Genomic DNA, 11709 nt, shown 5'->3' with positions numbered 1-11709 from the left:
GAGGAGAGGTATGAACGAGATTAGTGCGAAGAGTGTTAGTCTGGCGGAAGGTAAGCTTGATGTCTAAGGGACGGAGAGAATTGTTGAGATTAGAAAGACCGGAAATGTAGGGAAGGCAGAGGATAGAAGAGTTCCCATGAGTAGAGAGTTTGGGAGAGAAGAAATTGCGTTTAGCACGTGAGAGGGCAGGGTCTATGAAATGGGAAGGGTAGCCAAGACGGGAGAACGAATTATGAAGAGTGGAAATTTCTGCTGGAAGGAACTGAGGATCACAGATGCGGAGGGCACGGAGAAAGAGGGAGATAAGAACACTTTTCTTGACAGGGGAAGCATGATAGGAAAAGTAGTGAATGTACATGCCACTGTGCATAGGTTTACGGTAAACGGAAAAGGAAAAACCTGTATCTGAGCGGTGGACATGGACATCAAGGAAAGGAAGCAAGGAATTAGATTCCCATTCAGCCTTAAACTTAATGGAAGGGGCAAGATTATTAAGAGCTTCAAGAAAAGGTTGGAAGAGACTGGAGTCATGAGGCCACAGAGCAAAGATGTCATCCACGTAGTGGAGCAAGAGTGAAGGTTGCACATCGAGGGTAGGAAGAAGAACAGTCTCGAAGTATTCCATGTAAAGATTAGCAAGGACAGGAGAGAGAGGAGAGCCCATAGCGACACCGAAGGTTTGAGAATAATATTTCCCTTGGAAGGAAAAAGAGTTAGAGTCCACACAGAGGCGGATCAGATCAAGAAAGACATCAGTGGGGATAGGGAGATGAAGAAACCCTTCATGGGCCTTCTCTCTAAGGAAATCAAAGACATCATCAAGAGGGACATTGGTGAAGAGGGACTCAACGTCAAGACTAAGCATCTTACAGGTTGGGAGAGAGCGAACCCGTTCAATGAAGTCTTGAGAGTGACGGAGGTGGGCAGGAGAAAAAGTACCAAGAAAGGGAGTGAGGGTTTTGGCAAGCCAAGAAGCAAGAGAATAAGAGACAGAACCTCTAGAGGATATAATAGGACGAAGAGGAATATCAGGTTTATGAGTTTTGGGAAGGCCATAGAAATAGGGAAGAGAGGGACAGATGACACGAAACCGTTGAACAAGGTCAAAGTCAGGAGGACAGAGGTCGGAGAGAGTCCCTCTTGATGCGATCAAGAGGGTTGGAAACGAGAGGAGTGTAGGTGCGTGAGTCAGAGAGCAAGACATCAGCTTTACGGAGGTAATCCTCGCGATCAAGGATAACTACTGAATTACCTTTGTCAGAAGATAGTATGACAATGTTAGTGTTGGATTTAAGAGAAGAAAGGGCAAGTTGGTAACGGCGTGGAAGGTGGTGATTCTTAGAAAACAGACTAACAAGAGCAGGAAGGAGAGCACCACGAAAAGTGGACAAGTCAGGAAGATTACGGAAGCGAGATTGACGAAAGGAATCAAAAGAGCTAATCAGGGAAATACCAGCGCGAGGAGTAGGCGAAGTGGCAAAGGAAAGGCCAAAACCAAGAAGTTCAAGCTCATACTGAGAGAGAGACAGAAGACAGATTAGTAACACAGTCAGTGAGGGAGAATTTAGACCAAGGGCTAGCTGAGATGAGACGTTGAAGTTTATTTTGTAGTTTGGAAGAATGAATTTGTGCATTCAGGCGAGCAGTGTCAAAGGCAATGGTAGAAAGAAGGTTACAGAGATCCTGTGGTAGAGCCGCAAAGAGAGCACGTTGACGTTGACGAAAAGTAAAGAAGGCATCTTCAACCTGTGATTTAGTAGAAAGAATGAGCTGTTGAAGTAGGAGACGGGCATGATCAGGAAAGGGAGTGCTCAGTGGGTTGGTTTTCAGGAAGTGGGAGAAGGAAGGGCGCAGAACTTGTTCAGCAAGACAGTCACATAGGAAGCGAAGCTGATTCTTACGACGCCTGGTAGCAATAAGAGCAGCCTCATAAGATCGAAAGAGGGGTTTAAAAGAGGGAAGAACATTAAAAAAGTTGGAGAGAATATGACGCTTAACTGCGGGGTCCATAAATTTCTATGGCCTTCCCAAAACTCATAAACCTGATATTCCTCTTCGTCCTATCATATCCTCTAGAGGTTCTGTCTCTTATTCTCTTGCTTCTTGGCTTGGTACTTTTTCTCCTGCCCACCTCCGTCACTCTCAAGACTTCATTGAACGGGTTCGCTCTCTCCTAACCTGTAAGATGCTTAGTCTTGACGTTGAGTCCCTCTTCACCAATGTCCCTCTTGATGATGTCTTTGATTTCCTTAGAGAGAAGGCCCATGAAGGGTTTCTTCATCTCCCTATCCCCACTGATGTCTTTCTTGATCTGATCCGCCTCTGTGTGGACTCTAACTCCTTTTCCTTCCAAGGGAAATATTATTCTCAAACCTTCGGTGTCACTACGGGCTCTCCTCTCTCTCCTGTCCTTGCTAATCTTTACATGGAATACTTCGAGACTGTTCTTCTTCCTACCCTCGATGTGCAACCTTCACTCTGGCTCTGCTATGTGGATGACATCTTTGCTCTGTGGCCTCATGACTCCAGTCTCTTCCAACCTTTTCTTGAAGCTCTTAATAATCTTGCCCCTTCCATTAAGTTTAAAGCTGAATGGGAATCTAATTCCTTGCTTCCTTTCCTTGATGTCCATGTCCACCGCTCAGATACAGGTTTTTCCTTTTCCGTTTACCGTAAACCTATGCACAGTGGCATGTACATTCACTACTTTTCCTATCATGCTTCCCCTGTCAAGAAAAGTGTTCTTATCTCCCTCTTTCTCCGTGCCCTCCACATCTGTGATCAGTTCCTTCCAGCAGAAATTTCCACTCTTCATAATTCGTTCTCCCGTCTTGGCTACCCTTCCCATTTCATAGACTCTGCCCTCTCACGTGCTAAACGCAATTTCTTCTCTCCCAAACTCTCTACTCATGGGAACTCTTCTATCCTCTGCCTTCCCTACATTTCCGGTCTTTCTAATCTCAACACTTCTCTCCGTCCCTTAGACATCAAGCTTACCTTCCGCCAGACTAACACTCTTCGCACTAATCTCGATCATACCTCTCCTCCCTCTACAGATGTTCCTGGTGTCTACTCTATTTCTTGCTCCTCCTGTCCTCTTCAATACTTCGGAGAAACTGGTCGATCTCTTTCTGACAGACTTAGGGAGCACAAAAATAGTGTTAGGCTTGCCGACACTAACAATGCTCTTTTCTGTCACGTCAGAGATCACAAGTGCAACTAATGTGACATTTATTGTGGCAACGTTTCGCTCTCCAGGAGCTTTATCAAGCCATTACAAACAATACATGGACACAGAGGGTATTGTTTGTAATGGCTTGATAAAGCTCCTGGAGAGCGAAACGTTGCCACAATAAATGTCACATTAGTTGCACTTGTGTCCTTTTACTTTACATATTGTCGGTAATTCTACCAACTTTATTACACGTCAGAGATCATAGCCATCCTATTGACTGGTCTTCTGCTAAAACTGTCTTCCCTACTTCCAACTCGAACAGTCGCTGTGGAAATTTATTTGGTCCAAATAGTTCCACAGCTCAGATCCAGCTTGGGCGTCTAGTCGTCTGAGCCGAGCGGCCCTTAAACCCTCCCAAACACGGCATTCTCTGGTTGGTGGTTGGTAAGCTTATTTAATTTATAGATTTACTCTTCAGGGAAAGAGTAGGTAGTTTTACTGGTAGTACACTAATATTAGGTTTACTAAGGCATCTGTAGATAATGATAGAGTAGACCTAAGACCTTAACATAGGTAGTAATAGGCCGATAATGTAGGCAAACACTAGGATAAGTTAGCTAGGGAGAACTGGCAGCCCTAGCTTGAATGGCGGGGCGCAGGTCACAAAGACAGAATAGCGTCCTTCTTATGATAGACACCGACTGGACGAGACGTGCCGTGAACAGCAGGCGGCGCCCCCACGTGTCTTCACATCTGAGACCTGGGGAAATCTGGTAGAGGCACCTCGACGTACCGTAGATGATCTCCTCCATCAGCCCATACAGTAAGACGAGATATTCACCTTTTCCCGTAGGATCTGGCCAGTGACTTAGGAGATTGTGGGTTGAGTTACTGTGGGCTCGGTGTGCTACAGAGAGAGAGCATGCCCAGTAAGTACCAGCGTCTCAGAGCCGTTTGAAGCTAGCGTCTGAGTCTGCATAGTTATACTAGGGGATACATACCCTCTTGGATATAGGAATTTCTGAGGTGCAGGCAGGACACTAATAACGATTGAATATTGCAGGAATTAATGCTCCCGGTTGCATGTGGTTCCCAAGGGGAAGTCCAAAGGGGCTAAAGCTAGGCTTAGGAAGTTGAAGATCAGGATATATGCTGCAACACCAAGTAAGTTAGTCCTTTACACGTGCATGCAGGCAAAGTTTCTTGCAATACCAATCATTTGTGAAAAATCTGTTCTATAAGCCACTTGTGAGGCTGAGGTACCCACCTCAGAGCTCGGTGTCAACAGAGATTGCCAGGGTAGGCGACTCACTTGGAGGCAGTCCACACAAATTTTCACAGTCGCCGTCTAGTTGAATCCTCTCTAATACACAACTTTCCTTGTATGAACCTTAGCCCTGGCTTCGTCTCTGTAGATGCCTTCCTCTCCCACTACAATGTAAAATGCTCCAAACTTCAGAACACCCGTGACTTAACCTGAATCCTCATTTTTTCTTTTTCTTCTTCTTCCTCTTTCCTTTTCTCCTCTGGGTTGTCTTTCTCTCTCCTGTCTCGTGTTTCTGTTCCTTCATTTATTTCACCACTTTCCCTTTCACGCACCTCTGTGCGCTTGCTCTCCCTCTGTGGGCATCTAGCTCTCTTGCAGTGCTCCCCTTCCTTTGTATCTGACTGGCTCGTCATTCTTATTTCCCACTTCTACTACCTCTTCTTCTACTACAACTACTGGTGAAATTAAGACACATGTGCGGCGTCTGGTTGTCTTCGTTGTGGACGTTTCGCCATCCAGTGGCTGGCTGGATGGCGAAACGTCTACGATGGGGATGCCCGGGTGTTGTGCATGTATCTTAATTTCATCTTGTCGGTATTATATACAATTCTTGTACTACTACTACCACCACCTCTTCCTGCCTATATATAGCCGTCCTGCTCCACCTCTGGTTAGTGTGACTTTGTCAATGGTCTAAGTCTGACCGAAACGTCGTCGTAAGCTTCTCTCTTTTACGTGCGGGTTATTTGTGTATAGTTTCGTAAAAAAAAAAAAAAGTTCAATAAACGCATAAATATTCTTTATCACGTGATTAGATAAACCACAATATATGGATACCTTTTATGCAACTCGAGAATAATTTCAGCGTCTGGAGTTTTCTTACACACTGGTAAATCCTCTATGGAAATAAATGGTATAAAATACCGACACAATGGCAATATAAACACAAATGCAGTATAATGTGACTTGAAAAAGCCCACTGTGTGGGCGAAACGTAGTCAATAAAGGATCACATTATACTGCATTTGTGTTTATATTGCCAAATCCTCTATAATATATCTCTCTCTCTTAAGTTGCAGCAGAACAGCACACGATGACACGCTCATTAAAAACCACCTGTATCATCTCATCTCCAGCAAACTGAACTATGCACGTAAATTATATCTAAAAGATGAAGAAATAAATATAAATTATATAGTAAAATAGCCATTCTGTAGATAAATACGGACGTATGTGTTGAGAGGAGTGTGAGATGTGTGGTGGAGTAAGAAAGTAATGTAAGTTTGAGGGACTCGTACACGTTCATCCTACTCCGTGTTTACAAATATAACAATGGCGGCAAACGACGTGATACAGCTTGACTCTGGATCCTCCGATGATGAATTCCAGGTAAGAGCCTCCAGGAGCCACACTCTGCTCTCGGTAGTCATGTTTCAGGGGTGTTAAACCAAAGGGAAGCAGAGAATTGATAACATGTTTCACATTTCGTCTGTTTATTTGAGCGTGTGAGAGTGTATGAGCCCGGGATGTTATCTTGTAGTAGACATCTTCATCTATCATCCATTGGTACTTCTCACTATTTTAAATATTTTTTTTAATTCACTTAGTCATTTATTTTTGCACTTCCTGATTTCATAAACAGGGCGGAATGGGAAGGTTACAGTGGTATCCGGGTAGTTCTTATTACTACCTTCCTCTTCAGTGTAAAAGGTTCTTGATATAAATGCAAATCTTCATTTAAAAATTACGGAACAAAACACACTAATCTGAAGAGCCATTTGATGCAGAGAATTTTGGACAAAACTTAGACTATGCTGTACTTAAAATTTACATAGTTTTTTTTTTTATTGGAGTGCCTTGGCCATCCAAGATGGTGTGTGAGAGTGTTAGATAGCAGTGAGTGCAGGAAAGTGATTTTTTGTGCCTTGATGTGCTGTTTATGAAGGTTTTGAGGGAAACAGGTTACCTGGACTTGAGTCCTGGAGGTAGGAAGTACAGGGCGACCTGCACTCTGAAGGAGGGTGTTGATACTGCAGTTTGGAGGAGCATCTGAACTAGCATCAGCACACCTCAGGCAAGACAGTGATGGTGAGAGTGATGGTGAGAGTGATGGTGAGAGTGATGGTGAAAGTGATGGTGAGAGTATTTCCTCTTTTTAGGGTCACCCTACCTTGGCATCTGTGTTAAAAAATATATATATATTTTATTAAGAGTGATTTTAAATTGGAACTTAAAAATAGATAAAAATTTTCAATTTAATTCGTAAAATAACAAAATAAGAAATATAATTGTTGAGTTGTAATTGGGTGAGTGGTATTAGTTAAGTTACAAACAAAAGAGCATGATGAAGTATAAGTTCTCTGAGAATTGTTTCTGCAGATATGGATACAAGAAATATAGACAGAGGTAATGCTATATGTAAAATTATCAGTACAGCAACTATCAAAGAAGGGATCGCAGCATATTGTATAATGCAGCCTCTCCTCACTTTGTGACATACTCGTTTACCAGTGACTGGGACTTACGATGGGCTCCCTGACCAGTGTGTAAATCTCAATAATGTATATTAGAGCTGATTTCCTTTGTTCTGTTTATTACAATATACAGTACATTGCTGTATAAACATTTAAAAATATACTTAAAATGTTATAAATGTTGCAAAGGTGACATTAAAACAATATCAAAGATGGTTAACACAAACCCACTACCATTATAGTACGTATAATAATAATAATATATCTTTATTTGCTACAAGTACGTGTACTTGTAGTACTAGTACCAAACTTGCACACGAAAATCACTCATTAGGAAAGCAAAAGACTTGGCAGACGATGCACCATCCCCCCAATGAAAAGCAGGGGTGTCACTAGCACGTTAAGAGACCATACAATAAGTGTCAGGGACCCGAGACTATTCAACTGCCTCCCAGCACACATAAGGGGGATTACCAACAGACCCCTGGCAGTCTTCAAGCTGGCACTGGACAAGCACCTAAAGTCAGTTCCTGATCAGCCGGACTGTGGCTCGTACGTTGGTTTGCGTGCAGCCAGCAGCAACAGCCTGGTTGATCAGGCTCTGATCCACCAGGAGACCTGGTCACAGACCGGGCCGCAGGGGCGTTGACCCCCGGAACTCTCTCCAGGTAAACTCCAGGTACAAGGAATACAGGCCTAGCTGACGTCAGTGACATACTACTATATAGAAAGCCCCTTGTTATGCTGAGCATTTCGGGCAAATTAGGTCAGTGTCCCAGGATGCGACCCACACCAGTCGACTAACACCCAGGTACCCATTTTACTGATGGGTGAACATAGACAACAGGTGTAAAGTAACACGCCCAGTGTTTCTACCCTGGCTGGGAATCGAACCCAGACCCTCGCCATGTGAAGCGAGAGCTTTAACCACCAGGCCACCAGAGCCCCTATGCTCCTTGCTTAGTGATGAATTCGTTTACTGACTTGGTCTTAGGAATGGAACTCCATCGTTAAGTGAGGAGAGGCTGTATGTATATGTGAGTAGAAAGAACAAACTGATACAAGAAGTACATGTATAGAGATGAAATTGGAGGAAAACAAGGTTTCAAGATTTGTTTGACATGTTTCGCTCAGGTATAATTTGCTGCAGTCATTACAAGGGATTATGCATACCCCTGCAGAGATTGAAGCTTGTCTTGTCTATTACTGATAATGTCTTTGATGGTGGTGGATGTGGAGGTAGATACTTGGAATGAGGTATTGGTATATTGCTGTCAAGAGTCACAATAAAATGAGGAAGTGCTTTGAAGCAGTTGGCACACACGGAACCTTTGGAATCTTCATGCAGAGTTTTCCAGACTTTAGTGCCTTTTATACACATTGAGTTTTTACTCAGGTTGAGTCAGATATGTGGGATATTAAAGAGATTTTCGTGTCTTATATTATGCTTTTGAGTTATGTTGCAGCTATCTAGGAAGAATTTGAGAGCAGAGTTTACGTTAGACAGAAGGAAATGGAATTCTCTTCCCTTTCTTTGGATCTAACCTATTTAGTTTTCATTCCCCAGGTGCTGTATAACTCCAGTGAGTTTAGTGCTCCTCATTGAATTTAATAATAATAACAATAATAATAATAGCAATAATTAGCTACCGCCCAGAGGATAAGCATAGGGTATCCAGTAACATTAATGATAACTTACCTTGTACAGTAATTAGGGAATAAGTTTTTTCAGTAAGTGCAAATGCTGTAGTTTTTTATGTCTTATCTTGTTAACCCATAAACGGTCCAAACGTATATATACGTTCTCTCCCGTAGTGCCCCAAATTTTTTGAGAGAAAAAAAACTGTTTTAATAGGAAAAAAGAGCATATGGTACCTAGGCATCCCTAGTTATTTTAATATGGCACACAGTGAGTGCGCACACCCATTCTCTCATGTCTGGGCTACTCAGGCTTATCGTGGCAATGTTGAATGCATGACAAATAAAACGTATATATACGTTTGGGGGACTAGCGGTAAAAATGTATATATATACGTTTGGACTGTTTACGGGTTAATAAGTACAGGTAAGTTTTTATTCAGATTCAGTACACACAAAGATTTTAAAAATTATAGAATAACTTATGTGTAAATAAACCTAGGGTAGCTCAGTAGTGTCAATTAAATATTTATGCTAATTGCTACAGTATTTTGTTTGATAAAATGTAATTCTTAAAGTAAATAAACTATTATGTTGGTGATTGTACAGCTCTGGCTATGGAAGTACTTAGCAGAGTGATTGTTAATGTATAGTGAAACTAACTTCCTTACTCTATGCTTTCTCTCGGTTGATAGCATCCTCAGCTCACACACTGAGGGACCGGGGATCGCTCCTCGGCACAGGTCAAACGTTGGGCATGTTTCCATACACCTGCTGACCCTGTTCACCTAGCAGTAAGTAGGTACCTGGGTGTTAGTTGACTGTTGTGGGTCGCATCCTGGGGAGAGCATTAAAGGACTCCAATGGAGTCCCTGATGACGCACAGATTTTATTGGGTTATCCTGTGTGGCTAGCTCTCCAGCTTAAAAACCCGAACAAAATTTCATCTTATCTCTTATCGTATTGTAAATTTACCCTTAAAGTGTAGCTAAAATGTCTAGGTGAATTCATAACAGCCTTTGAAATACAGTGTACCCTCGCCTAACGATATTAATCCTTTGTCAGGCAATGTCTGATATAATGGAATTTCACACTTAACTCCTTTAGAGTGGATAGAGTACCTCAATATAAGATGAATGAGGCCATATAAATGGAATTCTGATGGTTAGTTTCCGAGCAATTGCTAATCTGCGAAAGGCAGTTAAACTCGCCCATGCCTGAAATAGGGAGTATAAATTTCAATGTTGCAAACTTGCAATTGTTAATAAAACACCCAATAACTATTTTTAAAATTTATTATACAAACATACAATATCAAAAACATCAATGGAACTTGTATCAAAACATTTTGTAAGTATTAGAAAAATATAAAAATGAAAGAAATAGCAACAAGAACACATTGCAAAGGGATAAAACTTTCAAGTCCCATATTCCTGAGATTCATGAGGAAGAGCAATCATTGTATATTACTAATTGCTAGAATGGAAGTCTATGAAGCAAAGGGTCATTTTGGAGGTCAACCTGGGACCACTTGGGTTCAACTTGAAGAGCAAGATCGTCATAAGTATGTTCCTCATCAGGGTACTCCTCGATCGTAATGCCTCTTTTTCTTGACTAATTTCTGCTTTTTGGCTGGCCTTTCTTCCTCCTCATCATCACTTGACACCTCTGCATCCAGTGGCAAGTATTCATCGCCGCTATCAAGCAATTCAGGGTCATCTACCTCTGGTTCTGAGTCACTGTCATCCAAAATGCAGACATATTTTGACCTGGTATTGGAGGGCTCCCCATAAAACAATTTCTCATTGATCTGGAAGGACAATAAAAACGTTCTGTATACATCCAGACTACTACCGAATTCATATATGCAGTAGAATTTTTTTTATAAATATTTATTTTACTGAAAGTGGACTATGTCGCTACTCGGGCAGAGGCAGTCCTGACTGCCCTTCTTTTGTTGCACTTTTTTCAACTGCATGCTACACTCACATTATGCTTCACACAGACTTTATGTATATATCAAAATATGCCTAAACTATTCATGTACACACTAAACACAACAATCAGTACTTACCGACATTGTAGAGGGTAAAAATGGATGGAAAAAACCCACTCTGGGTGACGCCAAGCCAGAAGTGTTTACATTTTGTTCTCTCAACCAATGGGAAGCCGGCAAACGCCATCACCACTTATCTGAAGCGACTCAGGGAAGGCTTGTGATTGGTCTGAATTAAAGAACGGGAATCCAGATGCGCGGTGCGAGTAGGATGACACGCGTAATGGTGCACGTGTTTAAAGGCAGTCAAACCTGCCTCTACCCGACAAAGGGTTTAATCCGCTCCTGAGAGCTCATCGTTAGCCAAAATTATCGTTAGCCGAATTAATTTTCCCCTTAAGAAATAATGGAAATCAAATTAATCCGTTCATGACACCCCAAAGTATGAAAAAATTTTTTACCACATGAAATATACATTTTCATACACCCAAAAAGAAGACATGCACAATTACTACTGTACTAAATAAAGAATACATGACACTTACCTTTATTGAAGTTCTGGTGACAATTGATGGGATGGGAGGAGGGGAAATGGTGGAAGTTATTGTTGTTTGAAAGGGGAATCCCCTTCCATGTGGACTTGAGGTAGCAAGTCCTTTTCTGGGGCTACTTCCCTTCTTTTAACGCCACTAGGACCAGCTTGAGAATCACTGGACCTCTGTTGCACAACAGATCAGTCCATAGAGCTCTGTACCATGCGTTCCTTTAAGATTTGCCTAAAATGGGCCACAATATTGTCATTGTAATAGTCACCAGCACGGCTTGCAATAGCTGTGTTAGGGTGATTTTCATCCATAAAGGTTTGCAGTTCAACCCACTTTGCACACATTTCCTTAATCTCTTTTTTCAATTCCATACTAATTCTCACCCTATTTACCACAGGGTTGGCACTAGAAGCTTTCTTGGGATCCATGGTGACTTATTTTGCAGTTACAAGCACTAAAAACACTGGGATATTGTGAAGTGTACCGAATGTATGCGTAGATGCGACCGCACTGGCTGGCTTGTAAACACTGGCACTCATGGGGCAGCGTGGACAGGTTCCGGACGAATCACGTTGGGCGAGTTTTTTATCGTTAGGCAGGGCAAAATTTTTACG

The 11709-nt window shown here is 42.1% G+C and overlaps 1 protein-coding gene across 2 annotated transcripts in view; it reads left to right on the top strand.

Moving 5' to 3' along the window:
- The first annotated feature begins 5527 nt into the window (after positions 1-5527).
- Positions 5528-11709, top strand: part of LOC128689166 (uncharacterized) — a 175548-nt gene continuing 169366 nt past the window's right edge. For both annotated transcript variants that reach the window (XM_070087371.1, XM_070087373.1), the window contains exon 1: positions 5528-5831. In XM_070087371.1, the coding sequence (XP_069943472.1) occupies positions 5775-5831 (57 nt within the window). In that variant the 5' untranslated portion in view covers positions 5528-5774. The remainder of the gene's footprint in view (positions 5832-11709) is intronic.

This window comes from Cherax quadricarinatus, chromosome 21 (genome assembly GCF_038502225.1).
Source record: "Cherax quadricarinatus isolate ZL_2023a chromosome 21, ASM3850222v1, whole genome shotgun sequence".
NCBI lineage: Eukaryota > Metazoa > Arthropoda > Malacostraca > Decapoda > Parastacidae > Cherax > Cherax quadricarinatus.
This window is presented reverse-complemented; position numbering and strand designations above follow the sequence as displayed.